Source organism: Polyodon spathula, chromosome 7, assembly GCF_017654505.1.
Source record: "Polyodon spathula isolate WHYD16114869_AA chromosome 7, ASM1765450v1, whole genome shotgun sequence".
Classification (NCBI taxonomy): Eukaryota; Metazoa; Chordata; class Actinopteri; order Acipenseriformes; family Polyodontidae; genus Polyodon; species Polyodon spathula.
This window is the reverse complement of record NC_054540.1, coordinates 7,625,285-7,651,395: the sequence shown is the minus strand read 5'-3', so window position 1 is coordinate 7,651,395 and position 26,111 is coordinate 7,625,285. Positions and strand designations below refer to the sequence as shown.

Sequence of the window (26,111 nt, the reverse complement as noted above, 5' to 3'; positions counted from 1 at the left end):
GATTTGCTTACTAATACCAAATTAACATTCAAAGTGCCTAACTTAAAACTCTCAAAGGTTGATCCTCATATCAGGTAAAATGGCTCCACAGATGACTGAGCCATAAACAGTTATGTATTGTAGGAGGCTGATGTTTCCCAACCAAATTAAAATATAAACCTAATTCAACAAACACAAACCTAATTCAACAAACACATTAATAAGAACACATATGAAAAGCCTTACTGATCTTAGAAATATCAGGATTGTAAACCACAAGAGCATTTTAGAAAGCCTTTGCAGCTCTGTGAGATCAGTTAGAATGCTGCATACGGGAAAGCAGACCATCTTGAGTGTCTATGAACACGCATTTCTATTTACACACATGCACAGCTGCATACTTACAAATCAGATTTAGATCACATTTACAACACTTCTTAGAAATGCAACTTATGACATTATTCCATCATAGTACAAGATTTAATCCTGCATTCAATACTGCAGCCCTGTGATTATAGCTGAATTGCTATAAATGTCATTTGACTGTTATAATGAGCAGATGAATGGGTGCATAGGTTATATTATGCATCCTTTTGCCAAAGACTGTTTACATATCTTATTGTCATCTGTTCACCACGGTGCAATATAATATTCTCTGCACATTCATATATCCATAGCAAAAACAGCACATTATTTTTCTTTGGTTCAATATTGCCTTTATTAAACAAGCAGACCAAGCATGCCTCCATACAGTATAATACACTAGGCATGGTGCTATAATCAATCCCAGAATAAACATGTAAACTGTTACGCAAATGCACAGCATTCTCAGATAATAAATGCATACAGGCTGGTACTTACAGTTACTCAGTTGATTATTGTGTGTCTCCCTTTATGGTTCTTTATGGCTGTGAACTGTAGGTGTTTGGTGACAGTTGGTGTTATTGCTCCCCTTTCTATTCCATTGCTGATGGTTAAATAATCCCAGTGGTACGGAGCACTAGAGCGCTCTCTCTCTCTCTCTCTCTCTCTCTCTCTCTCTCTCTCTCGTCAGGAGAAAGATCTGCCTAGTAGGCCGAGGCTCCTCCCCCACAACATGCTTGCTTTGGCTCCAGCAGCCATGCCCTTTCTCTTTCTCCCCAAGATTCACCCACCACCTGCTGGGATGATGATGCTAAAAGTGTAGGCCAGTTAAACAAAAAACAAGTAGTAAGCCCTGGATGGCACAGTCGTTGACTGAATATAAGCAGTCCTTTTACAGCCTGTGGATCTCAGTACTGTATACAGTATGTGGTGTAATGTACCTAGAGATATACTGTAATGAGATAAATACGGATTTGCCATAACTGCACTTGTACAGCTGCTGTGGGAAAGCCACAAGGAAATGGTTTATGCTGTTAGTCACATTTTAAAACTGGTTTACTTTTCTTGCATTTCCAGAGTCAAATCCAAAGAAGCAACAATCAGGGGGTGGGGAGGGAGGGGGGTTGTACTGAGGGTTTAAATGCAGGTTGGGAGGGGTGGGGTCTTAAATTGGCCAAAATCTTACTTGACATTATAGCCTATTCTGAAGCAAGTTAAACAGTTCAGGCGAATTTCCAGTAAGGAGACATAACTTTACATGTTTTATTATCTCTCAGACAATTGATCTTAAGTTAACCCAAGACACTACTTCAGATTTAGCAGAGAGGGTGGAACAAGTATGGCATAAATGGAAGCTGTGTTGTAAACTTAAAAATGATTTTAGAACACAAGGTAGGAACTACTTTCAATCCAATGGACTGTTTGCATGTCCAATGAAATTCTCGTGACGAAATATTTTCGATATAAGGCAGTGCACCCTGCTGGTCGAAATAAAGAATTAACAAAAAATAACAACAAACTGGCAAAGTGACCACTTGAAGGTCGTTTGAGTGAGAATACTAGTTCAATCTCTACACAAGTGGGGTCCAAAGTTGGCCCCTTCCACTCCTGGTCTTTTAGGCTCACCATACTCTTCACTCAAGTCAGGAGACGCAGTCACAATCTGATCCTGGCACAGCAGGGTGCAGATTTATCTGATGATGGGATTAGTGGGTAGAAATGGAACATGTTTGCTTTTCCGTTACTGAAACAGTGCTCAACACGCAATTATGATAATGAAAATGTTTCAAGAACAATGACATTCTCATTATAAACAGCATTGTAGTATATATTGTTGAAATCTTAAAGAGCTCAATGACTTCCTGTAAACCCCACCCCTCATAATCTCCACTGGCCCTTGTCTAACACTACAGGTCTGTTAATGCTGCTGATCCAAGATTAAAAGTGCAGTGATAGAGTAAAGCAATGGTGTCACAGGAGGAAAACACTGTCTATATTGTGCATAAATTAACTTCAACTATGGTCATATTGTCTTTAACTTTCTCATGGGGGTCTGGAAAAAAATGGATAGTATTCAAGTATAACAGAATTTTAATTATACTAGAGAAGACATTTGATTTATAAGGAAATTCGATAATGAAGTGTTGGGGTTATGTGTTTTGGGTGGTGGTTGGCAGGGAAGAGGTTAATTCCTATCCCTGCCAAATACATGTGAGTATGTGGCTGTTAATTACATAATTGGTGCTAACTGGTTGACAGCTGTGTGTTGGGATATGGGCAAACAGCTTAGCTGTCCTGTCTTTAGGTAAACAACTGAATAAATATACAGGCACTGCCCTGTTTTATTTCATTCTGTGGTCCAGTGTCTCTCTTCACTTCAGAAGTGGAAAAGGTCCTGCATGTTACCTCGGTTTGTCACAGTGTGTATTCTTATTGACTGTCCACAAGCAGTGTAGTCCAGAATGAAGCCCTATATTGGCTAATTTACTATGTAAATCTAAATTGCTAATATATAGTATCTCTGTCTTAAATATAGTCAAACCCCATTTAAACCACTTAATATCACAACAAGCAGACTTTATTAGGTGTTCATCGATAAGCTGGCAAAAAAAGCATTAAGAAATACAAACCTACCTGCTTTGATGTGCATTTTGATAGGTATTGAATGTATTACAATAGTGTTCATTTAAAAAAAAAAAATGTAAACCTTCTCACTTATATGTTTTTTTTGTTTTCCCAAATTGATATTATCATTTGTGCTCAGGCCCTTTTATGTGATATTAAATGGGTTATAAATAACTTATCCATATAACTGGCAAGATAGTTTCCATGCTTGACTCACTGTACTGAACATCTGAAATGTTATTTTACAGTACACTTCTGACAGACAGCCACTGTCCTGAATTCTTGTCTTGTACATTATACTGTAAATAAAAGCACAGTACTGAGTTCATGATAAAAGCCAAACACTGTAAAGATGAAAAGGTTTAAATGATTACAAAATAATGCATTAAATTATTGCACATTGCATACAACATATACATTGTCTGTATCCCATGGTGTTCTTATTCCCTGCTGTTTTCATTCCTCCCTTTGCTGCAGCAGCTGTTATATAGTTTAACAGTTTCTCACTTTGAACTTCATGCCTGTTTCCATATTAAGGGAAGCTGAATAGCTCCTAAACGGTGCTGCATTTTGGATGAGGTAAATTGCCTGGATTAAGCACAGAAATAGTGCAAATAAATAAAGAAAAATAAACCCTGTTCAGATGAACTACAGTTCACAATGTGCATTACACAAAGTTGAGGGATTTAATGTATAATAAGATGTACTGCAAAAAAGCTTGGTATTATCTTTTTTTATACAATGTGTAAACCGTCATGCCCAGAGGCTTTACTGTAATACATTTGTGAATCGCTTACCACAAATAACTGCTGTACAACATGTTGTATTCAACTAGACATTATTTTTGTAAATAAAGATAAAGCATCCCTAGCTGATATTACGTTAATGTTAGGTTAAGAATTTCTAAGATTAAAATGGCTTTGGCCACAAAACAGTTAATGTTAATTTGAATTCTGATAATTACACTTATTAAACTTGATCAAGAAAAAGAAAATCATAGAATGTGCAGAGACATACAATATCACAAACACATATATACAAAATGCAGTTACGGAATAAATGCAACCAGTTAGTAGATTAGAAGAATCCAACATACATTTTGTATCAGGATGTTTTGCAATTATACACTATCTAGTACAGCATACATATCATCTGGTGTAACCAAATGCTGTGTTCAACAAAGACCACAATTCGCTTACATGGACTAAAAACAAATTCAATATGCTAACATCGGTGGATCTCAACTGAGGCATAATGGGAACCCCCTTAAACCTATGAGAGGTTACACTCTGTACTGTTGTTAATTGAAATCATATTCTCAGGCTAAAATCAAATGTTATCAAAAACAGAAGGCCGTATTTAGCGTTCTTTAATTAAATAAGCAGGCTTTGGTGACCATCTAAAATCTGCACGATTCATCTACAGGCCATTCTAATAATTTTAAACGGACGGTTTTTAGACTCAATATCAATATTCCCCGTGTACCTAGCTGTACTGTTCAGTACCTGCTGATTCGGTTTAAATTTACAAGCCTCTGTGCTGTGAGATAAATGAACATCCAGTGGGCGTGATCAGTTGGTTCTGATCGGGGTGGTGTCTAAAAATATAAATACCGTATTACTGTGGTGTTTGTTTTAAATTGTTAAAAACATCTGTGGCGCTTAATCAAGGGTGGCGGTAATTAGAAGTACTACGGGTTTCGAATGGCTCCATTTTTATTGCTGTTTTTACTGTATTGAAGGAGGTGTATATTTAAGTTTATTTCTGCGGCTACAACTTGGTAAAGAAGTCATACCACTTAGCTTTGAAACTGAAAGCTGTCGAGTTCGCAAATCAGAAAAGGAAAAAAAAAATGTACATGTTTCATTATTGAGAGCGGCCTTTATTCAGGGGCGGCTTCTATTAGAAATCTGATATCTGAGTGCGGCGCTTAGTCAAGCGGCGGTAATTCAAGCAGTACACGTACATTGGATTTATTCACGGAAATAAAAAGATCTATTTCTTGGACAAGTAAAGAGGAGACGTGAAAAGTGAAACACGAACAATGCATTCCTCCAGCCTGAGAGACTGCAAAGTAAGTTGAGCTGCAATAGTGTTATAAACCAAAACTAATGGCATTGAACCCGGTTAGATATTTTAATTTTGGGAACATTTTGAAGCATGCAGAGGACACAACATTTTGAACCCGTTCTGTCAATGACGCAGTGAGGGGTGTTTAAGTTTTATGTTGCACTGATAACCCTCTAGAAAAGTTTTAACTTTACCTTATTTGTCTGAGCCGCTTCTGCTGCTGTCTGTGCTTGCAGGTTTAATATTCAGTATATTTTCCAAAACGGGAACCATATTCCCTACGCATGTTTATTGTTGTATATCATTGACCTCTTCGTGTTTTTGTACTTTGCACCTTGGTCTGGAAATCGTCTGTGCCACTATTCTACAGACATTTTTTGTAAGCCTTAAAATGACACGTAAGTATGAGCTCATTAGTTTAAAACTAATGACCCAATTTTCGTACAAGTCGGACTGACGTAATTCTGTAAGTAACACAAACCTGGTGGGTATTTTTGTTTGTTTGTTTGTTTCAGGCTTGGCAGTCTGAGGGCCTACTCCTCTCCACTTCCAGCAATGAAGCCTGTAAAATGTATGACGCTGCCCTGACCCAGGTGAAGTATCCTCAATCAAGAAGGCAGACCTCTTTCACACCCCAGTCTGTTTACATTGCCGCCCACAGTCAAATAGTTCCACTCCTGAAAAGGTTGTAGAAGTAGAACATAAAACATAAACATACCAGTTCCTCACAGCACTAATTATTCGCTGACCTGCAAATGCTTTAGGAAGAGAACCTAATGATTTGAAGCTACAAGGCAGATATTGGAATTCTGGCTTCCACCCAGGAACCAAAGCTGTGAATCGTTTAAAACCAGTTAAACGTGATGTAGACTGGCCCACCAAGACCACCGTTGGCCTTGTTTGCTGTAGGGAAGTACTGTTAACGTTATTTTATTTATTTTTAAAAATAATTTAGTCGTCTCCAGTTTTTTTGCCCCAATTTAGTGTGCCCAATTATTATCTGTATTCTCTGCTCACCGCTCGCAACCTCCCCGCCTCTGGGAACGGAGGCTGGAGCACGCGTCCTCCGAAATGTGCTCCTCCCAATCTGTCATTTTTCGCATTGCGGATCCACAGCGAGGCCACCAGACCTATAGTGCTGGAGGACAACACAGATCTGGCGGCTCCACTGCAGAGCCACAGGTGCCCTATCGACCACAGGGGTCGCTGCTGCGCGGTGAGCCGTGGATTTCCCTGCCGACCTAAGCCGTCCCTACCCGGGCAGGGCTCGGCCAATTGTGTTCCACCGCCTAAGGAACTCCCGGTCACGGTCGGCTGTGATATAGCCTGGACTCGAACCTGCGATCCCCAGACTATATGGCACATCCTGCACTCCACGTGGAGCACCTTTACTGGATGCGCCAGTTAACAATTTGTATTGGGGGCAAAAGCCAATATGCTGTATAGAGGAGTTTAAAAAAAAATAAAAAATACACACACATGGACGTGTGTGTGGCAAAGAATTTGTCTTAAAGTTTTTAACAGAAATTAAATAATTGGAAATTCCTGTGATACAAAGCACATATTTTGTTGTAATGGTACAGCATTTGGTTGTCGACTCATGACGTCATGGCACTGCCATCCAGCTGCTCGTCACGATGGCCTCTACACCTTATTTTCGGTGTTGTAGGAGCTGTTTCCATTTTTTTGTCCACTGCTAGCTGGTCTGTAATTGGCTTCTTATACCACTACCAATTCATATTTTCCAATGCCTCACTTCACAACTTTTTCCCCTGCAGTATGTAAGCTGGTGCAACGACAAGAGTCTTGGAGGATTGGAAGGATGCGTTTCCAAGATGCAAGCAGCAGACCCAAGCTTTGGTATGTAGTGCTCTGTGTTTGTAGCTGTAAGACTCACCTGCACCTGTGTACTGTGCACAGCAGCCTTCGAGGCACATTTTAAAACTTTTACAGGACACAGTTAATCATTTCTGTTTTGTCCTGCCTTGTGGTGTTAAAAACAATGACTAGAATAAAGTCAAACCTGAACATCTGCAGAAGCTTGGTAAGCTTCTAGTGGCACAACATAAGGTAATTGAAAGCTACCCACTTTTTTGAGGTGTACTTATGTTGTGATAGCCAATCACAAAAAGGTTGCCACAGTGTTGAGACTTTAAAGACATTTATCTGATTGAATAGATGTTTTAAAGTTATATTGACCATTAGTTTTTTTTAAGTACATGATTTGAGAGAATAAAAAATCCCTATAAGTTCTTCCTTTAGTAGTATTATAAAAAGCACAGTTTTGCCTTCCAGACTTTCTACAGCAGTCTTTCTGGCTCCCTAATTGACATTGTGGCAAGCAGGTTACCTTTTCGTTTCCCTCCCCCACAGTAATGGGCCATGTCATTGCCAATGGCCTGGAACTAATAGGAACTGGGCGCTCAGTGTTACTGGATAAAGGGCTAGCCAGTGCGGTCCAGAAGACAGTGGAGCTTTCGAAGACACAGGCAGTCACAGAGAGGGAGCGGCTTCATGCATTGGCTGTGGAAATGTTTGCTAAAGGGTGAGTAAAGGGTTAACACTCAGGGATGATCATGGATTCCCATATATATTTATAAAATAAAAATACACACACACACACAGAGGTATTCTCCCCCTACCAATAATGGCTCATTTTGTTGAATTACAAATAACGTGTGCACAGTTTTTCAAACAAATGTTTTTTTTTTTTTTTATTCAAAACTGTAGTGGTTAAACTGAACACTTATATTAGGAGGAGGAGAAATTTAAACAAAACTTGCAAAGAAAATGTACAAAATTAAGTTTACTGGTTGCATAAGTATTCAGCCCGTTAAGTCAGTACTTGGTAGAAGCATCTTTTGCAGCAGTTACTGCTATGAGTCTTTTTGGATAGGTCTCTACTAGATTTGCACAGTAGGATGGTGAAATTTTTGCCTGTTCTTCATGGGGAAAATTGCTCCAGTTCTGATAAGTTTGTTGGGGATCATCGATGGACTGGAATCTTCAAGTCTCGCCATAAATGTTAGATTCGATTAAGTCAGGACTTTGACTGGGCCACTCAAGAACATGAATTCTCCTCTTGTTCAATGACTCATGTGGCTTTTCTTTGTGCTCTGGTTATCGTCCTGCTGAAATGTGAATTTCCTCCCCAGTTTCAGAGTCTTGGCTGACTCGGACTGTTTTTTCTCAAGCATTTGCCTGTGCTTTGCACTATCCATTCTCCCCTCTATCCTGCCGAGCTTCCCAGTCCCTGTTGAAGAGAAGCATCCCCATAACATGATGCTGCCACCACCACTCTTGACAGTTGGGATGGTGTTGACTGGGTGAACGTGCAGTGCTGGGCTTGCTGCCATGTCTGCAGTATCATCTGCATGCTTTTTCGCAAACTCCATATGTGCTTTAAGAGGAGGCTTTTGGTGTAATGGCTTCTTTCTTGCCATCCGTCCATACAGCTTTGTGTAGGGGCCGGCTTATTGTTAACGTGTGAACACTGACTCCCATCTCAGACACAGAACTCTGCAGATCTCTCAGGGTCATTGTTGGCTTCATAGTGACATCCCGAACAAGTTTCCTGCTTGTCCGGCTGCTCAGTTTGGGAGGTCGACCAGATCTGGGTGGTATGATGCATCTTCACTTAATGATGGATTTCACTGTGCTGAGAGGGATAATCACATTTTGAAATTTTCTTGTACCCTTCTCCTTCTCTGTGGCTCTCTACCACTTTACCCCTAACTTGTTTTGAACGCTCCTTTGTCTATGTTAGTTGTAGCTTGAAAGTCTTTGTATACCTGAGGGAAATTATCTACAAGTTAAACCATTTTGAGTACACACAGGCTGAAACCATTTCACTAATTTTGTGACCTTTCAAAGAAATTATTTGTACCTGAGCTGATTTAGGGCTGCAGGGGTTGAATACTTAGCAATTGAGATTAATTTGTTTTTCTCTGTAAATCTTATTTATATTATATATACATTTTTTAACTTTATCAACGTGGAGTAGTTTGTGTAGATTCTACATTTTTTAAAGTCTAATTTGAAAGCGTCATGGGGTATGCTCGGGTGCCAACAAAATGTGAAAACTTTGCAGGGGGGTGATTACTTCTGCAAACCACTGTGTCTATATAGATATAGATATAGATATAGATAGATATATATTACACACACACACATACATATACGATGAATGAATAACTTAAGGGGTTCTTGCAGGTGTTTCCCCAGAGCCTGTAACTTGTGGGAGACGATCCTTCTGGACTACCCAACTGATATGCTGGCACTCAAGTTTGCGCACGACTCCTATTTCTACATGGGGTACCAGCCACAGATGAGAGATTGTGTTGCTCGTGTCCTACCTCACTGGAAACCACATATGCCACTATATGGGTATGTGTGAAAAATATGACTTACAAATACATACAGATGTAACACATACAGTGGATGCATCCCACATTCATTATTTGGGGAGGCTGGCTGCACCCAGATGAGGTTTTGTATTGCGACTGACTAATGTTAATGCATGAACATTGAATGGTGATTAAAAATGGATTATTCCTAGTCCTAGGATTACGTTTGAATTATCCTTAAAACAGCTTTAAAAATACAACACCTCAAAAACCAAGTGTATTAAAGATAGCAAACTTTTTTTTTTTTTTTTTTTTTTTTTGTGTAATGGTAGCATTAAATTGCCACATATTTGAAATGGACTTTCTTTTCCTTATTCAGTTCCTTATTCTCTCTCTAGATACCTGAAAGGCATGTATGCTTTTGGATTGGTGGAGACAAATTTATATGACCGGGCAGAAAAAATGGCAGAAGAGGTAAAAACTGTAATTGTTCTGCTTTTTAAAAAGAAAAACATTTAATTAATCATGTAAATGCATTCATTTATACATGCAGGTCAGCAAGCTGTAATTTCATGTATGATGTACCACAATTTATAAATTAGTTCTTATCTAGTCCATAAACAGATCATACTTTTGCCATATTCCCCTTATCACAACTTGAGGAGTGACCTTTTCTCAGCAGTGACCTCTGGTGGTGAAGATTAGTAATAACCCCTGGTTGAGAAGGAAAAACTTTTACTTTAAGATCACTGTATTGGCCGCTCACCTCAGTCTTACCATACAGTTTGGAAGTTATGATTTTGTTTTGGAAGAACCTGATCAGCAGTTGGAAAATAAAGCACTAAACTATCTTTCTCAGGAAAAGCTAACTGATTTATATTAAGTGCTTTGGGAGTAGAAAACTGAATGCAAAGTACTGTACAAAACTCATTCAAAATGTAGTTCGTCTTGATGTTTTAACAGATTAAAAATGCCCAATATGTAAAAAAAACTGCACTTTTAATCAAAATTAACATTAACTGAAACAGCTGTTCTGGTATTTTAGACCTCTTACTCTGTTTGAAATGGTTTTGGATAGATTATTACTGAAATTCTATACCATACGGGACTGATACGATTTGTAAATAATACATGGACTCAGAATAAGGGAGTCACGAATGAACCTGGTGCTTCAGTTTCCTCTATCGTTCCCCTCAGGGTCTGGCTCTGAACCCCGGCGACGCCTGGTCTGTGCATTCCATCGCACACGTCTATGAGATGAGGGCTGAGGTGGAGAGGGGCTTGAAGTTCATGGAGCAAACTGAAAACAACTGGAAGGTAAGTCCCTTGACTGAAATCGTTGCTTTCGTATCGGCAACCGGTATTTCAGGTGAGTTTACTGCAGGCTGGCCTGAGCCTGGAGTACAGGTACCCTAACGAATGACCTTCGTTGACTTTAGCTACAGTAGGGAATGCAAGAGCAAATGAAAAGAGCAAGAAAGTGTACGTTATGGCTTAAAAACCTGTGAGTGATTGCAGAAAGGCAGCTGCAGGCTTTGGTCTTGGGGGTTTCATATTTTGAATCCTCTGCGCTATCATCACTTTTTTTTGCGAAATGAAAAATCCTCGGAAGAAGTATTCTGAAGCTCTTTAAACATGTTTTGTTTTCCTTAAAGGAGGTTATAGTTGCCATCTGTATCTGCTGCCCCCTAGAGGACACCACCTATGCAAACAAGATCACACTGTTTTTCTGGATCAATAATTTGAATATATATATATATATATATATATATATATATATATATATATATATATATAATGTGCTAGTAGGTTGACTGTAAAATATAATGATCAGGTACTCCTGTTCCTTGCGTCTGCCAGTGAGAGTGGACATTTACTGGACTACAGTGACACCTTGTGGTTTTAGAATATAAAGTACATTGCCATTAATTCATTCTGAACACACTGATAACACTGCTGTGCATCCACAGTGTATTGAAACTGACAGACCCAGTTCGGATTAGACCCAGTTCTGAATGTTCTTTCTATGCTAACTGCTACGACCTGAATGATGTTGCATTATTATAATAGTGAAGCTGAGGGATTCGAATGATGTTCATGATGGAAGTGTCTTGTATTTTGGGTTAATCTTACATATCTGTATACATTTGGCCCCTCTTTTGGAAAATACAATGTTCAAATGACATTTTGACAAGATGTGTTTTTTCCAATGTTATAAAACTTCTGTCCATATGAATGTTCTGGATAAGGGAATTCATATTTAAATGAGACATGATAATCGTTTGCATTTGTTTTTTCCTTACAGGGCTGTGATATGCTTGCTTGTCACAACTACTGGCACTGGGCGCTATATCATATTGAAAAGGTATGTAGCAACAGTATAATAAAGTCAGTATATTCTGACAAGATATAAGGGGCTAGATTTTTCAATTCCACTTACTAATTTGTGTTAAAAGTGGAATTTGGTTTAAGGCATGTTATTGAGTTCCCTATCCTAGCAAGTTTTAAAACGTTAGTTGAGGTTCACCTTTCTGTGTGGACTGTGAATGTTCTAGAACACTGTGTGACATTCCAACAATCTTTCTTGTTTGATTTGGATATGAGCCCCAACCCTTAGCTTCCTTTAGCAGAAACAACCCCACATTCCATTGCCTGTTCATAGAACTGAATGAGAATCCACTTGTAGTGCAATGCTTGATAAATCCTTCAGATCAAGATACTTAACTGTTGCCATTGCTAAATAGAATGGTATTAAAAAACTCCTAACATACGACCATTTCAACAAAATATTATAACAAATGATATGCTTCTTTACGTAATATTATAATAAATTATATGCTTCTTTAAGTAAAAGCAGTGTCTGGTTATTACAAGTAGAAAGTAAAGATGTTTCCTTGATCTCTGCAGGGTGAATATGAAGCTGCCTTAACAATATTTGATAACCAAGTAAGTATGAAACTAGTCCTGCGCTATAATTTTTAAATTCACTAACGTCAGCAATCCCAGTGAGTTTATCTGTTGATAGGATAATGGTGAGCTATATCCTAACAGTTAAGCCGGTTGTGATCAAGCTGGTCATGGTAATGCCTCATTTTTTTTTTTTAAATCTGTATTTTGTTACCTACTTTTACAGGTTATTTTAGGGGTATTGGTATCAGCTTCTCTGATTCTGATGGGAAGGTGTGACTTATGTGATGGTGACCTGCTATTTCAAGGCGCTCTGCTGATATTGTTCAATCTTTCATGGGGGATGTACTTTGCTAGTGAAGCTGCCCATTTTTGCAGATTTCTCAGAGTTTGCTGTCCTCAGGAGCCATGCTGGATATGGTGGATGCTTGTTCAATGCTCTACCGACTCCAAATGGAGGGTAACTATTCTGAAGATCAGAAAATCCATTTGGATGACGAGATACCTTGACTGTAATCAGGCTGCTGGTAAAAAAAAAAAAAAAAAAAAAAAAAAAAAAGCTTTTGCCTCGTATAGGTGGGCAATGGCTCTATTCTGAAGATCAGAAAAATATATTTTTTTTTTGGATGACGAGATACCTATGGGACTGACTAGTCCGCTCAGGGTTAAAAAAAAAAAAAAAAAAAAAAAAAAAAAAAGCTTTTTTTTTTTTTTTTTTTTTTTTTATTTTTTGCCTCGTATATATATTTTTTTTTGGATAAGAAAATTCTAGAAATGGTGTTTCTGCACCGGTCGCAACCCTCAGCCAGTAATTCTGCATTGGTAGCAAATTGATACCCTTTGGGGTGCCACTGGACTTCTGGGACATCTTGCGCATTCAAATCTGTTGCCTGTTTTTGGAAGAGGAGACATTTATCTGTTCATAGAGTTGGAGAATTAAAAAAACATTTGATCATTTTTTAATATATTCAAATTGTATAAACTTCAGTTCACCGTTTTTGAATTGGTACGTCCCCTTAGCTTTGTCAGATGTGTGCTAAGTGAAAGCTGAAAATGTGTGCTTGTAACATACTGTGTATTTGATATCTGGAAATCAGTGCAGTGCCATGTGGTTTTCATACCATATGCACAACAGCAGGTTACAAGGACACTGCTGCAGTTTTTGAATGTGCATTTGTGCGTTTTCAAGGTGTGAACGTTGGTGACAGATGGAAGGAGGTTGTTAAGGTCACCAAGTCGCATGCAGAGGACCACGTTCTGCTTTTCAACGATCTTCACTTCCTGATGTCATCACTAGGAGCCAAGGAGGAGGAAACTACCGGTCGGGTGATGGTGTCTCTACAGGAGCGTGTGAAGTAAGCGAGCATGCTGGATCATCGTCTGCAGATCGTACAGCACAACAAGAGTACCTTGAAGCAAACTCATTAGTACAGGGAAACATTTCACATGTCAAGTTTGCATTAAATCATTGTTTAGAGTGACCTTTTAATGGAAAAGGATCAACGATGCAGAAAGAAATAAGGATTTTTTAAAAGTGTGTTGGCAAAAGGAATAAGCATAAGGAAAACTATTTGAAAACTTTTAATTAATTTTATGCCAGAATTTACAACTGTTAAATAGCGTTTGCTAAGGAATGCAGATTACTGACTAGGTGCAACTTTTTACCTTGGGGTGCCAAAACAATATTTAGTTAACCTCCATAGTTAATTATATTATATTGCACGTTCTCATTGAAAAATAAATAAAACAATTTACACATGTACAGTCTTAACTTTCCTACAACAGTTTAGATGTCATTCCTAAAACATATTGAGGTAATGAAATGTGTTGGAGTCAATGGAATTATATGTAACTGTTTCTACGGCAAATGTCAGTGGCTAACTAGCAAGAAGGCAAGAGGAGGGTACTGTTGGGGAGAACTGCCTGAATCAATTTTGCTGCCACTTTTTAAATTGACTAATCTGTAGGTGAATAAAAAAAAGTAGGATTACAGCGGTTGGCTTGATATTGCTGATATTTGGGAGGGGGGAGGGGGGAGGGGGGGTTTGCCTTCTATATCAGATCTTGTATACATGTTTTAATGAGGACATGCCACTTAGAGAAGCAACACTTGATTCATTTTACCCCATCGCTGAGGCCCGTGTTGATTTTTTTAACCAGGGCTCCAGGAGAAAACTACCAGCATGCATTAGGCCAGGACCTGGGTCTCCCCATGTGTGAGGCTGTGGTGGAGTTTGACAATGGAAACTACAGCAGAACTGTAGAACTGCTGCACCCCATCCGGTACCAGATCAAGGGGATTGGAGGAAGTGATGCACAGGTAACTGCTCCATTCAGAAATAGGGATCATTCCTGCAGTGTGTGACATTTGTGATTTTTACAGAGCTCATTTAATCCATAGAGTACAGGACACAGCCGGAAATGAGGTTTTAGAATCCAAAGTAGGAATGCCTCTGCTTTGTAGTGACAGTATGCTGTTTGATCAACTATTCAAAAGGCATATTTTTCATAAATTGTCGTGATTGTGTATTTAATATTGTACTGTAATCTAATCTGCATAACCTAGTGAAGTAAACTGAGATACTTTTTTTTCAGTGCGGAGAAATACTGTTGCTTTATTGAAACTCATTGTGTTTTCTTTTGAAATAAAAGCTGATTTAATATATAGGGTAATTTTATTTATAGCAGAATGTATTGTTCAAAGACATTATCGAACAGTTCCTAGGAGTAGACAGTAGCAGCATACATACAAATAACATATCATACAAGATTATTTCAATGTAAAAACATTATAGGCAGGTTTCATAGACTCTCATTTGCACCATACCTAAGGTTAGGTGGTCCATAAAACCTGCCGTAATTGAGTAACTGCATGTGAGTGCAAAATAAATAACCAAGTAAACCAGGCTTATTGTTACAAGATCTGTTCTGTCTTTCCTAGAGGGATATCTTCAATCAGCTGTTAATTCATGCAGCTCTAAAATCTGAGGATAAAACTCACCAGAAACTAGCCAGGTTAGTATCTGCATAACTGTATGTCTTTTATTTATTGTATTTTTTCAACTTTGTGCACACTCCTGCTTTTATATATTGATAGGGCAACTGAACTATCTGCCATCTCAGAGAGTCAGATCTCATGTTTCTTCCTTTTTAATTTGATTTGACAGATCTGTTGGTAAAAACCCCTCTTCACTCACATATACACTCCAGTACAACTAATGTACAGCTATGGCTAAAGGTTTGCACAATATTTAACTTTTGCATACTCAAGTATTTTTTTTTTTTTTTTTTTTTAATACAGACATTTTAGCTCTATGTTGGTACCTTCTCATCCAGTTATGAGCTTAGATCATAATTGATCATGGTTGACCCTCTTGGGTTAGTTGGGCGAACGAAGGCTACCAGTACTTAGATGGTTACCTGCTTTGCGTAGATAGTTGTTGAAAAAAGATACTCTACAAAGTTTTATATGACACTTAACTGAGACCTTTCATTGGGACCAGGATAAGTGTGTTGCTCGACATCAAAAACACTGGCACACTGTCAAGATTGTATAAGGGTATTTCAAAGTCAAAATCCAACAAAAATGAAAAAGGATTGTTCGTTCAATAAATATGGAACAGTTATTGGTAGGAAAATAAAACTGATGCAGTAATGCAGTCCACTTCGGAAGGTGCAGCATTTTTTTTATTTTTGTTTTGATGTCGTCTGGGTTACGTTTTGTATTGTAATTTTAAGCCCTTTTACATTTTGGTTCTGCTGATATTCAATATATCATCATATGCCAATGAAAGTGTACAAGGGTCCATTTCATAGGCACCTTCAGGTTTATCCACGGGCAAGGTTATTTTACAGATTTTACAAAAGGCTATTGCCTGAAGGTAATAACATGATGGTATAAATCGCCCGCAAGAACAACGTGAACGGAACTGCATTGCATTTTCCTGTTTGAGTTTTCTACATTACATGAACTGAACCATTATTAATGCAACTTGTTTTAATGTGCAGAAGCCTGCTAGTGGAACGAGATGCTTTCAGACCAAACTCTCCTCTGACAGATCGCCTCATCCGAATGGCCACAGCGATGCATGGACTGGGTTAGATCTAAACACACATAGCTGTCAGAACCAGGCGACTGGAAGCTGTATTAACTTTTTTCACTTTGTATAAAATCCTGCAAATTCAATTTCTGCAAAAATGAGAAAAAATGACCTTGTATTGCAGCAAATCTTTACACTTCATGAGAAGGTATGCAAATTATCAAATACAAGAGTAAAGAAACCAATAGTTCACCACTTTACAGAAACAGCCAACCATGGGTGACCTCCAGTTTGTAGTTTTAGAAAACATAATTAGATAATGTACAATACAGAAGAATAAAAGAAAATAAATGGATAAACAGACTAGATACTATGATGCCTGAAGGTTTAAATCGAAAGGAACAGTAGATCGTTCCATCATATAATGGCTATATAATGAATGACATCACTAAGACATTAGATTAAAAGAGAAATAAACATATGGTTACCATGGCATCAGAAGACTATAAATACCTCCAATGTTTGTTTTCAAATACACTTCCCCTTGACAGAGGTATGTTAAACATACCAAAACGTTTGGAAGTTGGCTCTTTGAAGATTGTGAATTACTTTTTGTTCCTCTGCAATTGGGGAAAAAAAGGACGACAACATATGCAAAATGGTGTAGACTATAATGCCAATAATAAACCACTATTAAAATCTGAAATATCATTTTGCGTTGTGCATGCTACCATATAAATAACTAATTAGCAGATTGCCATCACTCCACTATACATTCACTTCATTAATCTGCAGCGATCCTCCATTCCTGCTTCAAGTTTTCAGCCATCGGTAGTTTTCCTTATAAAATAGAACTAATTTCATCTTCTATTTGGGATATTAGTATCTGTGAGAGAAAGATTCCTGCAATCTGAAAAAAAAGGATTGAACCTTAGACCTAACATTAAAAACATCTTCTCATTTTAGAGACAGGCCCTCAAACAGAATGCTCTTACGTAGCCCTATTAACTGCTATTGCTTCAGTAAGTACATTGTCACTGCTACCAAATTGTGTTTAACTCTGTGTGTCCATCAGATACTGTTGTAAGAATTACTGATTACGCTCAACAAGTCTTAGCGTCTATGTTCCACATATGTAGAAGTGAATTACAAACATTCATTTGCTTGTCGTGCTCCAACTGGGGGGAAAAAATCACTGAATCAAGGCATCTTTATAAGTGTTTCGTTTTCAGCATTTAATGGAACCCCCTGTAACTGGTTTTAATGCATTACTGTTCTCATGAAATATGTGATTTTAATTGTGTATAAAATGTCTGTTGTGTGAATAAATTAATGTGAATCGTGTCCTGTGCTATATGCATGTATTATTAACAATGTTATGTAAAGAAAGATCATTATTCTACATTGTCATTAAGTACCTTGAATACTGGTAGATCTACACCTGTCATTATATAATGCAGAGCACTGTACCTGTGGAAGGGCGAGGCCGAGAGCCAGTGCTCCCACCAGCAGCAGGTGTGATTCGATCCAGCCAGCTGTCTTGTCAGCACATCCCAGTGGGTAAATTGACTTGGTGGCTTCTAAGTAGTTCAGGTTTTGCACTCCAAACCCACACATTGTGTTAATGACAACCTGCAGGGTAATGAAACCTACTGTAGTTTACCAGAATGTAAACTTCAGTATTATCTTACAATATCATTTGCAAGCACTAGTAAATTCAGGTAACTTGTTTAAAAACCAAAATGCGGTTGAATGACTCCATAAGAATCTTAATTAGGAAAACTGTCATGCCTCTCTTAACTGATCCATTTAGAATGTCCCAGAACCAGAACTGTTCGTATTTTGTCACGACTGAAAATAGAGAGTTGACTATTTAGCCACAAGATAGCTCCAAGGATCTAGTACCAGTCTCTTAAATCTAGTCTCATCTGATTCTGGGACAGTATAATTTTGGAATCTGCAGTTAACACTACACAAAGACCAATAGAGAGGTGCCCACTCAAAGATAATTAGCCTAATGGAATGTGAAAATGGGTGCGTTGTCTTGTCACCTCCCCCGGTACTGGAGTGCAGCAGGAGTAAGGAACGGCACACCTCTCCCTGCTCGGGTTCTCCTTGGTGCAGTTAAAGTACAGGTTCCGAGACCAGTCACTGTAATTATTGTAGCCGCAACACTTGAACTGAGGAAAGAGAAGAAAAGAAACTAGAAGGCAACAAAAAAAGAAAATGTGTATTTTAATGAGTATAGAGGGTATTGATAGATATTAAGTACTGTATGTATCTAGGCTTTATAAAACTGGTTTTCCTACACATTGCTGATGTGACACCATTTTGACAAGTCCCTTATGAGCTTATTGGCTTATATCAATTTAGATTAAGTCAATTTATTGTGCCATAATTTTATCTTGTGTTACGTGTAAAAGGACCACCTTCTATAGGCAAAGTTGCAGAGAGGAGTAAAATAGTTTTAACAGTAGAAAAAAGCCAAGAAACTACAGAACTGTGGTGTGACATCATTGTACACAGGCAGACAGCCTGAATAGATACCAGGAATATGACACTCAGCAACATGACAGAGTGATCACAGTTGGCCAGGCTGTTCTCTAGATATATGGAATACTCTAAAATGATTTACAGAAAGACATTCGGACCGGCAGACAGTCAGATAGTATCCACATACATAACATGCCAAAGGACAAGTGATTGGCTAGTCTAGATATATCCCCATGCTTGTTAAAATGCTGCTACACTGTGTTAATGAAAGGTAGTAAAATGTTTCTGAGAGTCTTTAGTGATAACACCATTTATTAATATTAAATTACATTACAGTCATAATACCTCTTTTTGAATATAATCAATCAGGTTTTGGAGGTCAATATCGTCTCTGTAGTGAATTATCGCTTTTTTGACAAATTTCTCAAGAGTGCCCCGGGTCTAAAAAAATACAAGTGAAAAATTGAAAACATTTTAATTAAAAGATACAAATGATGAAACAGAATTGTGATGCTTGGCCTGGTTAAATCTTTAGTTTAACTATCTCTGTTACTATATTTAAATACAATCCCAGGGTATATCAATCTGTTTGAATTAATCCATCAAAATGCAGGAGAGGAAATCACTGATCCGCTTGCCAGGCAGGCACTAGAGAGGTGATCAGTTTCCAAACATCAAAAACTCTTGACAGGGAGTTATATTTATAATGTGGTTAATTCTGTGGCTACCCTTGAGGAGGACAAAATAAAGTACCGTAACAAACAAAAAACTCAAAATGAATACAGAATTTTAATGCCTGCTGTCTGTGTGTGTTTGCAGTTCCCTGAGCATGTTTGTAAGATTGACTTAAGTTAACTGAGTTCCATGCTTTGAGTTTCACATATTTGTTACTCAGTCAAAGGATGTACAATATAAAATACCATCTTTTTAAGCAACTGCAAATTTGCCCACATTTTTTTTCTGACAGGAATAATACGTTTTAATGATTAAAAAATGAGCAAGAACAAAACTCAAAACAATAACTGAGCTGCCTCTGTTGTTTTATAACACCGGAATTGATGCAACTATTTATTCTCAGGAGAAATGGGGGCATGCTTTCCACTCGCTTGAAAACTGGGCCCAAAGACTTGCCTGTTCAGAATAGAAAAATCCCAGCACTGCAATGGCCAGCTGAGTCAAAAATACTAGAGTTAAACTCAGTGAGAACTGTGGAGACAAAGGGCAGGGTAGTTTATTTGAAGATAACAAAAGATTTAAGAAAAAGGCAAGTTGACAGTCGTTTCACTTTGATCACCCAGCTATGAACAGTGTTTATTATCATTTTAATACAGGAAAATCAATAACAACCTGATTTTTCTCAGAACATATAACTGATCATTTTACTTCAACATCCTAAACCAAATTCTACCGTTTCCAAAGCAATCACAAATTTACACAACATGCAATTAATACAATAATCTGCTCCACAAAGCAAAACAACACTCACAAACAAAAAGACTATAACTGACATTTTACTAGAAAATCTCAACCTATTTATTTTTGTTTCTTTCTGTTAAAGTAATCATAGCTAATAAAATAATGTGAAGGCTAAAGAAAGTTCCCAGTTTGCTTGCCTTGCCATCCAGGAAGTCTTTTACGTCTCTTCACCCCACTACAATATATTATATATATATATATATATATATATATATATATATATATATATATATATATAGATGGGCTTCAGTGAGTTACAGGAAAATTATTTCATCCATCACCCGAGATGGAATTGTTTTCCTGTAACTCACTGAAGAGGCCCATCTATTTTTTTTTTTTTTATAATTCATGGATACCCTTGTGATGCTAATATTAAAGAAGACGAGGTTCAGCAGTACAGATCGGTTTTTTAAAACATGGTGTTTTAGTGCTGTACAGACTATGTTGTTATCCATTTCTCCAGTTTCTCTTAAGCTTTAATTTTTTTTTAACGTATTCTCATTTTGTTGAGCATTAATGAACATTTCTGTACTGTGGGTGTTGTCGAATGACTGAAAACGAAACATTTTGTGTTCAAAATGAAAATGGTCTTGTAGTCGAATGGGTCAAAGTTCAAGTATATTTTCCTCTAGAGGAAATACCAGTTTTTGACATCACTACTGTGGTATTATGCCTTTTTTTTTTTTTTTTTTTTTTTTTTTTTTAGAATGGCTCAGGATATAAATATACTTTATATATATATATATATATATATATATATATATATATATATATATATATATATATATATATATAGTGCCTTGCAAAAGTATTCAGACCCCTGACCAATTCTCTCATATTACTGAATTATAAATGGTACATTGAAATTTAGTTCTGTTCGATATTTTATTTTAAAACACTTAAACTCAAAATCAATTATTGTAAGGTGACAATGGTTTTATGTTGGGAAATATTTTTAAGAAAAATAAAAAACTGAAATATCTTGCTTGCATAAGTATTCAACCCCCACACATTAATATTTGGTAGAGCCACCTTTTGCTGCAATAACAGCTTTAAGTCTTTTGGGGTAAGTATGTACCAGCTTTGCACACAGTGTCGGAGTGATTTTGGCCCATTCTTCTTGGCAGATTTGCTCCAGGTTGTTCATGTTGGTTGGACGACACTTGTGGACCACAATTTTCAAATAGTGCCACAGATTCTCAATGGGATTGGGATCAGGGCTGACTCGGCCACTGTAGGACATTCACCTTTTTGTTCTTGAGCCACTCCAATGTTGCTTTGGCCTTGTGCTTGGGATCATTGTCCTGCTGAAAGGTGAATTTCCTCCCAAACTTCAGTTTTTTCGCAGCTGGGTCACTCTCATGCTTTCTGGCAAACTCCAGACGTGCTTTCAGATGGTACTTTTTGAGTAACGGCTTCTTTCTTGCCACCTTCCCATACAGGCCAGTGTTATGCAGAGCTCTTGATATGGTTGACTGGTGCATGGCTTCTCTAACAAGTCTCCTCCTTGTTTGAGTGCTGAGTTTTGAGGGACGGCCTTTTCTTGGCAGTGCCTGGGTGGTGTGATGCAGCTTCCACTTCCTAATTATAGATCCAACTGTGCTCACTGGGATATCCAAACACTTGGATATTATTTTGTACCGTTTCCCTAATCTATGCATTTATATTTCTTTACCTCTAACTTCTGCAGATTGCTCTTTGGTCTTCATTTACCATTCAGATTCACAGCCTTACCAATGATCCTTCAACAGTGGGGTTTTTATCCAGAAAATGTGACAGCAACTTTAATGGTTGACAGGTGGAGACCAATGGTAAGATAACTGTGTCCTCGTTAGGACAATTTCTTTCATCGGTGCAAACTGGGAGCGTCCACAGCACAGGGGTTGAATACTTATGCAAGCAAGATATTTCAGTTTTTTATTTTTTATTTTTTTAATATTTCCCAACATAAAACCAATGTCACCTTACAATAATTGATTTTGAGTTTCAGTGTTTAAAAATAAAATATCAAACATATCAAAAATGTACCATTTGTAATTCGGTAATATGAGAGAATTGGTCAGGGGTCTGAATACTTTTGCAAGGCACTGTATATATAAAGCCTACTGTAATATGTTTGTATAATTCCCAATGCTAATACTTATTACAAATAACTTTCAGTAAATTACCTTAATGTATATCTAATTGCTCTAGGGCATATATACAAAACAGCTCAGTAATGTAACAATGCATTCTAATGTGCCAATTATTAACTATACATTATTCATTTTCTTTACCTGGAGTTATAAAGACAAAGCACTAAAGTTTGCAAAGTAACCAAAGCGCTGGTCAGCTTGCCTTTGTTTTTAGGTTTTACTGTACACTTTTTGATTAAGTGTTTAGAAATTATACATGCCCATTTCATACTACACAACACCAAAACAGACGTACAATCAAGATTCAACTCACAGCTTTAAGGAGTTTAATATTTTCTCTCAAAGCTCCAATACATCCACAGAATGTGATAAAGAACATAACAACTCCCACGACTATCAGAATGATAGCGGGGTCAATCAGAAATGTGTCTCTGACAGTGTCTGAAAGATAAGACAATTAAACATCCATTAAATAAGCTACAAAAAAAAAAAAAAAAAAAAAAAAAAAAAACATGATTAAATACTCCGACACAAAAAAGAAAACATGACAAAAAAGGGGAGTGGTGTACTGTGTGTATAAATATTATAAATACAGTGTATAAATATATTAAAGTTAAGAGCTTAGTAGAAAGCCATTTAAATCTTATTTGCAAGAATATTCTCTTTCAACATGGCAGACCGCTATAAGATTTCTCCATTCAAAACAGCAGATCAGTAATGTAAGCTAATATCCTGCGATTTTCACCACCCTCTATTGCAGGTTTAAGGTCTGGATAAATGAATGTGACAGATATCTGAATGCATGTACTGGGCTGATGCCATTATGATATATATCTGCATATGATGTATAACAGAGAGGCACAGTGTAACCTATAGTATGATCTGTGCTCAAATTGTATCATTTTTCTGTTTAAGATGTTTAAAATATTTAATGAGTTATCTAGAGTAGTCTTTTTGCAAAGCTACATTGTGCTGAGAGTTCCTGTAATCTGTAACTGACCTTGTCTACACACTTAAGAGAGTCAGACCATAATCTCTTCATGTTTATCATACCTGTGGCTTTCTCAACCTTGGCGTAAACTCCTATTGCAATTATTAATAAGGAAAACACCTGGGAACGAAAACAAAAACAAAACAAAGATCATCATACTTATAGTTCTCAAAAAACGTGATTCTCCTAATCAGCAAGACTATTTTCATGCTTATAATCTTCTGGCAGATTGATGAAAGTCTTGTGGATTGAGGGACAAGTCCAGAGGTCATCCACAATTCGACAGTAGTACATTAAGACAGAAGTGGGTATTTGCTATCTGGTAAGAGGTACTTCTTGGGTGTTGTGACACTTGTTTTTTGTGAGGGATGACTTAACCTTAAGAAGTCTGTTCATTTAGCAAATATAAAGTCTACTACCATCCTCAGAACCTCACTCTATACCTTTAGGAATACATTGATCTCGTATACATACATTTGATATCTGGTATCCTTCCCCACACAGATGCTCCAGTTCTATTCATAGAGTGCTATTTTGGGAACAGTGTGGCCTTCTGTTGCATATCCAAAATATTCTCTTATAACGGACTGGCAAAACACACTTTAACTTGAAGCAAAAAAAAACCATGGCCACCTTCAGTTCAAGCAGAGGCATATTGATTGATTTGCACATTCAAACAACTGCTAACTGTTTCCTGCATGGCATTTTCTTTCTTTAGTTTTCCAACTTCAGTGTTATTAAAAGAAACAATCAAGTTGAATATAGGTGCAGTTAAATGATTGTTTTGATTTATATTATTGTTTTACTCTTTTACAGAAGTAATAGGGGGCAAGCTGTGAGGGGTGGTGGCATACACTGTAGCTTTGCAACCCTCATTCTCCTGTCCTAACTAATCATGTCATTCTGAAAAAAATCACTGAGTCACACAGAATCGAACAAAAGCACAGGAATATCCTGTATACTATTTCAACACCCGGCTGAAATCAACAAACAAAAGCGGTTTGCTATTGCACTAGTCTTCCACAGACACAAAATAGTTTATTCATGAGGTCATTGGAAGGCTGAGTGAGCAGGTGACCTCAGGTTGTCTCTGACCAATCCTAGAGGGAAATTTTTACTCCTTACCAGCTCAGTGATTGAGCCACTGTCCCCTTGCTGATAGGGGTCAGTCAGAATTCTAGAATCTTTGAGAGAAATGTTCTGGCAAAACCATAATTTGGATTGAATTGAATACATTTTAATTAAGTTTGATTTTAATCTTATGTTAGTCTTTTTTTGGGGGAGGGGGGTGGTGACAGTGTTTTTACATGACTGTTGTTAAGGTTGAAAGAAATTAATTGTGTATGGATGTTTTACACTTTTATTTACGTTTTACAAATAACTTTCTCATTATTCATTGGCATATGTAGAGTATTTATCATCAAGAGGAATGTCAAATATGATAAGTTACATCAATTTTAATACCTGCAAGAAACACCTGTTCTCTGTTTGTATTATGATCGGAAGATGAAAAGCTGATTAATGATTCTCATATTTTTTTCTGGCTCCTCCTATCCTCCATCTGTCACAGCAAATGCCAACCACCATGCACTGTCAAGCACCTGGCTGTGTGTATTGATTTTGAGTTTCCAAATATTGCTATTAAGAAAGGATGGCTGACAACAGTTTTTTATTGACCTAGTGTACCAGGCTTTCTTAGAACACAGCAAGTCGTACACATCTCCAGTAGCTTTTTTGTTGACGATATAAAAAACAAAATCATTAAGATATATCAATTAAATGTCAGTAAGTTTAGTAAATATAATTAATAATGATTAATAATGTTTATTGGTTCCGAATGCTTGAAAAATAAACCTAAACAAGATATCAAACCAACATATACCAAAACATCAGGCTACTGTATTCAATAAAAACCCCTTTAAAAAAAAAAAAAAACACTTACCCAGAATAAGAGACTGAAAATAAACAGGAAATACCTAATCCAAGGATTGATGAAAGAAAAAGTGTCAGCTCGATTCAAACTGACTTCTCTGTCCATTGCGCTGGGCATAAAGGCTGCAAGTTAATCAGATAAAGATGCAAAACAAAATGCTGTTTAAAAAGAAAACAAATATACATTGATGAAAAAAAGAGAAACCCTTTCAATGTGTGTTTTGGACTAAAATGTGACGAGCTAGCAGTTATATTATTTGATTGCTATGCTAGTGAGTGAACTGCCCCGCACTCTGTATACCCTGGATCAAATTGCACACAAACTATCTCTGGCTTCAGTACAACTAAATGGGTGAAGCTCTGTGACACCAGCTGCTGTCCTTTAACTACAGCAGAGAGGCAAGTGGGGTTTAGAAGAGTCCAGATAAAATATATTGTTTTGTCACTGGACTACTCTACCATGTGACATGACTAATATAATTATTAAGATAAATAAAATATGCAATATATGCACTTTGTCTTCTTTTATGATTTTCATTATCTGTCTGACTTTTTACAATTTAAAATTGTGGCCAGAGTGTAACCACCAGTACATTTCAGAGTGTAACTCCCACATCTCAGAGTGTAACCCCCAGTACATCTATGAGTGGATATAAGAAACATCAGCAAGAACTGCCACATAGAATATATGTGATATTTCTTATATCCACTAGGGGCAGAGTGCTCCAGGGGATCAGGGTAATGGGATACCAGT

General features: G+C 37.3%; 2 protein-coding genes across 2 annotated transcripts; one reads left to right on the top strand and one right to left on the bottom strand.

Moving 5' to 3' along the window:
- The first annotated feature begins 4,576 nt into the window (after positions 1 to 4,576).
- Positions 4,577 to 17,674, top strand: ttc38 (tetratricopeptide repeat domain 38). The gene is made up of 14 exons (XM_041254357.1): positions 4,577 to 5,041; positions 5,553 to 5,630; positions 6,816 to 6,897; positions 7,411 to 7,582; positions 9,250 to 9,423; positions 9,782 to 9,857; positions 10,581 to 10,700; positions 11,689 to 11,748; positions 12,291 to 12,329; positions 12,669 to 12,750; positions 13,480 to 13,645; positions 14,451 to 14,610; positions 15,232 to 15,305; positions 16,299 to 17,674. The coding sequence occupies exons 1-14, from the start codon at positions 5,012 to 5,014 to the stop codon at positions 16,390 to 16,392; spliced, it is 1,407 nt and encodes a 468-aa protein (XP_041110291.1). The 5' UTR covers positions 4,577 to 5,011; the 3' UTR covers positions 16,393 to 17,674.
- Positions 17,155 to 25,985, bottom strand: tspan33b (tetraspanin 33b). The gene is made up of 8 exons (XM_041254358.1): positions 25,368 to 25,985; positions 23,488 to 23,545; positions 22,748 to 22,875; positions 19,955 to 20,029; positions 19,169 to 19,264; positions 18,382 to 18,510; positions 17,801 to 17,962; positions 17,155 to 17,240 (listed from the first exon to the last, which is right to left on the bottom strand). The coding sequence occupies exons 1-8, from the start codon at positions 25,473 to 25,475 to the stop codon at positions 17,172 to 17,174; spliced, it is 825 nt and encodes a 274-aa protein (XP_041110292.1). The 5' UTR covers positions 25,476 to 25,985; the 3' UTR covers positions 17,155 to 17,171.
- Positions 25,986 to 26,111: the final 126 nt, after the last annotated feature.

What these genes read in the sequence shown, in the direction of transcription:
- tspan33b (XM_041254358.1), bottom strand. Translation starts at nt 25,475, where the DNA reads ATGCCCAGCGCAATGGACAGAGAAGTCAGTTTGAATCGAGCTGACACT. An exon ending in GCACTCCAGTACCGGGGGAG is followed by an intron (nt 17,963 to 18,381) that starts GTGACAAGACAA and finishes ATTACCCTGCAG; the next exon opens with GTTGTCATTAACACAATGTG. An exon ending in TCGGCCTCGCCCTTCCACAG is followed by an intron (nt 17,241 to 17,800) that starts GTACAGTGCTCT and finishes CTTTTTTTTCAG; the next exon opens with ATTGCAGGAATCTTTCTCTC.
- ttc38 (XM_041254357.1), top strand. Translation starts at nt 5,012, where the DNA reads ATGCATTCCTCCAGCCTGAGAGACTGCAAA. An exon ending in ATGACGCTGCCCTGACCCAG is followed by an intron (nt 5,631 to 6,815) that starts GTGAAGTATCCT and finishes TTTCCCCTGCAG; the next exon opens with TATGTAAGCTGGTGCAACGA. An exon ending in TAACAATATTTGATAACCAA is followed by an intron (nt 12,330 to 12,668) that starts GTAAGTATGAAA and finishes CCATTTTTGCAG; the next exon opens with ATTTCTCAGAGTTTGCTGTC.